Below are 3,171 nucleotides of genomic sequence, written 5' to 3' on the forward strand. Positions count from 1 at the left end.
AAGCTTTATTCTGATCATTCTGAGGTAGCACCACATCTCAAACGCAGATATTTTTGTTTTCTCCTTTCTTTGTTCAAGTCCAGATCTCAGCTGTCATTTAAAAAATGTAGCTCTCCACCATTTTATAGGTATGATGCATCATGAATGTAAATTATAAAAATACATGTAGTTTGTCAATACAGGACTTAATTCCTGTCGAAAGGACTGCAGGATTAACAATGATATTATCAGCCTAAGGATCAGTGCATGATTTCTTGACAAACGACTCGAATGAGTGTTCAAGAAGATAATATAATACATGTAATAGAAAGCGCATAGAGCATGCCCTTGAGCATGGATATGCGGTATATAATGCAATTATTAATATTATTATTATTATTATTATTAAGAATAGACAACATGTAGTCAAGACGAGATCTACTGTACGGTTGCATAATGGATGGATAAACAATAATAATTATGTGCCATGTCAAAGATCTTTCATCTTTTATGAACACTATCCCAACCCAAAAAGTATAAGTGAGGTGAGAACGTTCTCGTTTTTATTAATTGAAGTTACAGTTACAGAACAACCTAGGTAAGTGTTCTCAAAATAGCAAGTTGACGCCTGGCGCAAGCAGGAAAATACGAAACAACATGGTGATTCAAAACTCGGTCAGCACTAAGCATTTGCGCCGTTCGCCCTGGATCTCGTTTTCTGGTGGCGTGGCGGAGAGCTCAGGCGCGTCTGTGGTTGGGCATGCAATTTTGTTAGGGGAATCCCCTTCTCTAGGCGAAGGCGGTAGTGGCTTTTCATTGGCCGGTGCAGGTCATGTGACCGCTATCTCTACTTCGTCTCTCTTTCAGCAGCGAATGTATTTTTGTGGTCGCTTGGAAATTCCACCCTCGATCATTATAATGCCTGTCGGAGCCCGGACTTCGTACATTCACTGAAATTTGCCTGGTGTTGCAAGTGTTTATTTCTTGGATTACTGCACTTTTGTGGATACGAGTTACTGGTATACCTTGTGAATTAAGTATTTCAACGTGTCTCGCTGCATAATGGAAGACGATATTCAAGCCGATTGTGAAGGTTATGGGCATGGGAACAGCAGGCGGTTACACGCTGCGAATATGTCGACCAAGAAGTTCAACAGTATTGAAGACCAAGAGGATTCTGCCTTGGGGTCTCTTGGCTATGTATCAGGGGATCTGAATAGTCTCAGTATTGTAGACTTTCCAGTGGTTGAGGAGGAGAAAGAGCAAGAACAACAAAAGAACAACCCTTCCTTTGACATTGTGGACTCGTTCAGGGGATTAGATATTGTTGGCAGAGCACAGTCACAGAGTTCGCAGACAGATTCAAACAGATGTGATTCAGGACTAGTTGAGGACCGTCCTAGCATTGACTCTGTAGAAAGATGTGAATCCAACATTCGAAAGGAGCATTGGGTATCTCCTAATTTTTCATCGGAACAAGTGATGGACATCTTCAGAGGAGATGAAGACGGTGACAAGTAAGTCTAAGTAGCCAAGACAACTCTTTGGACATTCTTATATTCTAATCAAGTCGATCAAGTGAAGTTAATGGGGTCACTGAATCATAAGTTGATTAGCGTTAGGTTAGGCCTTAACCTTAATGGGAGCATGAGTAAAAAAAACAACTCAAAAGTACAAAAACGATGTTGTACAGACTGTTGTTTCAGGTCTGGTGACCAAATGAGAAGTGTGGAAGATCTAATCAGTTGTTTTCGAGTGGGAGGGTGTGCATTTTTAAAAATTCTGAGAGAGAGAGAGAGAGAGAGAGAGAGAGAGAGAGAGAGAGAGAGAGAGAGAGAGAGAGAGAGAGATTATCAAGCCTAGATTTCTGGTCTAGCAAGAATATAAAACTTGATCTAGATCTAGATCTATTCTAGAGAATCTAGATCTAGAAACCTCTAGAATCTAGATCTAGAATCTAGACTAGAAATAGAAATCTCGTATCAAAATTCTATATGAATGGAAATTTGCATGTTTTCTTCAGTGACTTCAATTTGTATACGAATGAAACTTTCTCACACATCTACAATATGGGTTGGGGTCAATTTGGACGTGATATGGGAATTGTGGGTTTGCCACTTCGTGCGTCGAGCCATGCCCTTTGTGCGTGCTACCACGGTAGGAGGGACATCGATCCAAAAGACTCAGCACACCTAAATTTAGGCGTTATGGAAAGTACGCACTTCTATTTTTGGAATTTCCCTGTTCGGGCCCCAAGCCTCGAAGGGGGTGGGGTTTATTGACCTGCCGCCGGAAAACCCAGCTTGTGACTTGCGCACTGCGCAAATGTCGTCAACCGTGAACCCTCCGCGCATAAAGAAGGGGATTTCCCCCCAGATAACCCAGATAAGGACGGAAAAAGTGGGTCACACCTTTGCCTTTGGTCTGAGTTCAGGCCTCGGTCAAATTGAAGCACAGGTACACTCCACCACCCCCCACCCTCCCCACATACACGCTCGCGCACGCACGCACTCGATGGTTGTTACTGACGTACTTTAACCTTTTTTGTGGGCAGGATGACAGCTATAACTGAACGATCTCACGAGTTTATGACTCATTTCAACTTCTAGTTTAATTATATTTGTAAAAAGTAGGTTTTTTTATGCCCCCATCGATACAACTTAGGATTTGATTTAGGAAGCGGCTACCGACCTTGCTTGTCAGGGCCAACTCTGGCTGAGAAGGCTTCAATATTCCAGCAGTGCTAGCAGAAAGACCGAGATACTTGATAAAAATTCTCCCCACTCAAGAATCAAACTCGGGTCTCTTGTGAGCCACAGCAAAGCGCCTAACTGCTTCTCAACAGATGCCTGTTATCTAGTTTTAGAAGAGGAAACTACAAACTGAATTTAATTGAGATTAACATTTCCATTGAAGTTATTTGATTTCTTAAGTTAGACTGTAGAAGAAAGATAAGTCAAGTTTGTTTATGATGCCCTTTTATTTCCCATAAAAGAACAAAATGTATTCGCACTGACCCCTTAGAAGTTTATATACTTCCAGCTTCCTACTGTGAGCAGATGTGTCTGTTAAGTTTGAGAGGGAGGATGGGTCAGTCTGATTTTCTAATATTCTATTTAATGTCTGGGATAAGAGATTATGAAATATTACGGTTTCATACCATTGTATGTGTGGGGGAAGGGGGGGGGGGGG

The 3,171-nt window shown here is 41.7% G+C and overlaps 1 protein-coding gene across 1 annotated transcript in view; it reads left to right on the forward strand.

Moving 5' to 3' along the window:
* Positions 1-833: 833 nt before the first annotated feature.
* LOC101847780 (NF-kappa-B inhibitor alpha) overlaps positions 834-3,171 on the forward strand; it is a 6,427-nt gene continuing 4,089 nt past the window's right edge. Inside the window, exon 1 of the mRNA XM_005111489.3 lies at positions 834-1,496. Within this exon, the coding sequence (XP_005111546.1) occupies positions 1,042-1,496 (455 nt within the window). The 5' untranslated portion in view covers positions 834-1,041. The remainder of the gene's footprint in view (positions 1,497-3,171) is intronic.

Source organism: Aplysia californica, unplaced genomic scaffold, assembly GCF_000002075.1.
Source record: "Aplysia californica isolate F4 #8 unplaced genomic scaffold, AplCal3.0 scaffold01065, whole genome shotgun sequence".
Classification (NCBI taxonomy): Eukaryota; Metazoa; Mollusca; class Gastropoda; order Aplysiida; family Aplysiidae; genus Aplysia; species Aplysia californica.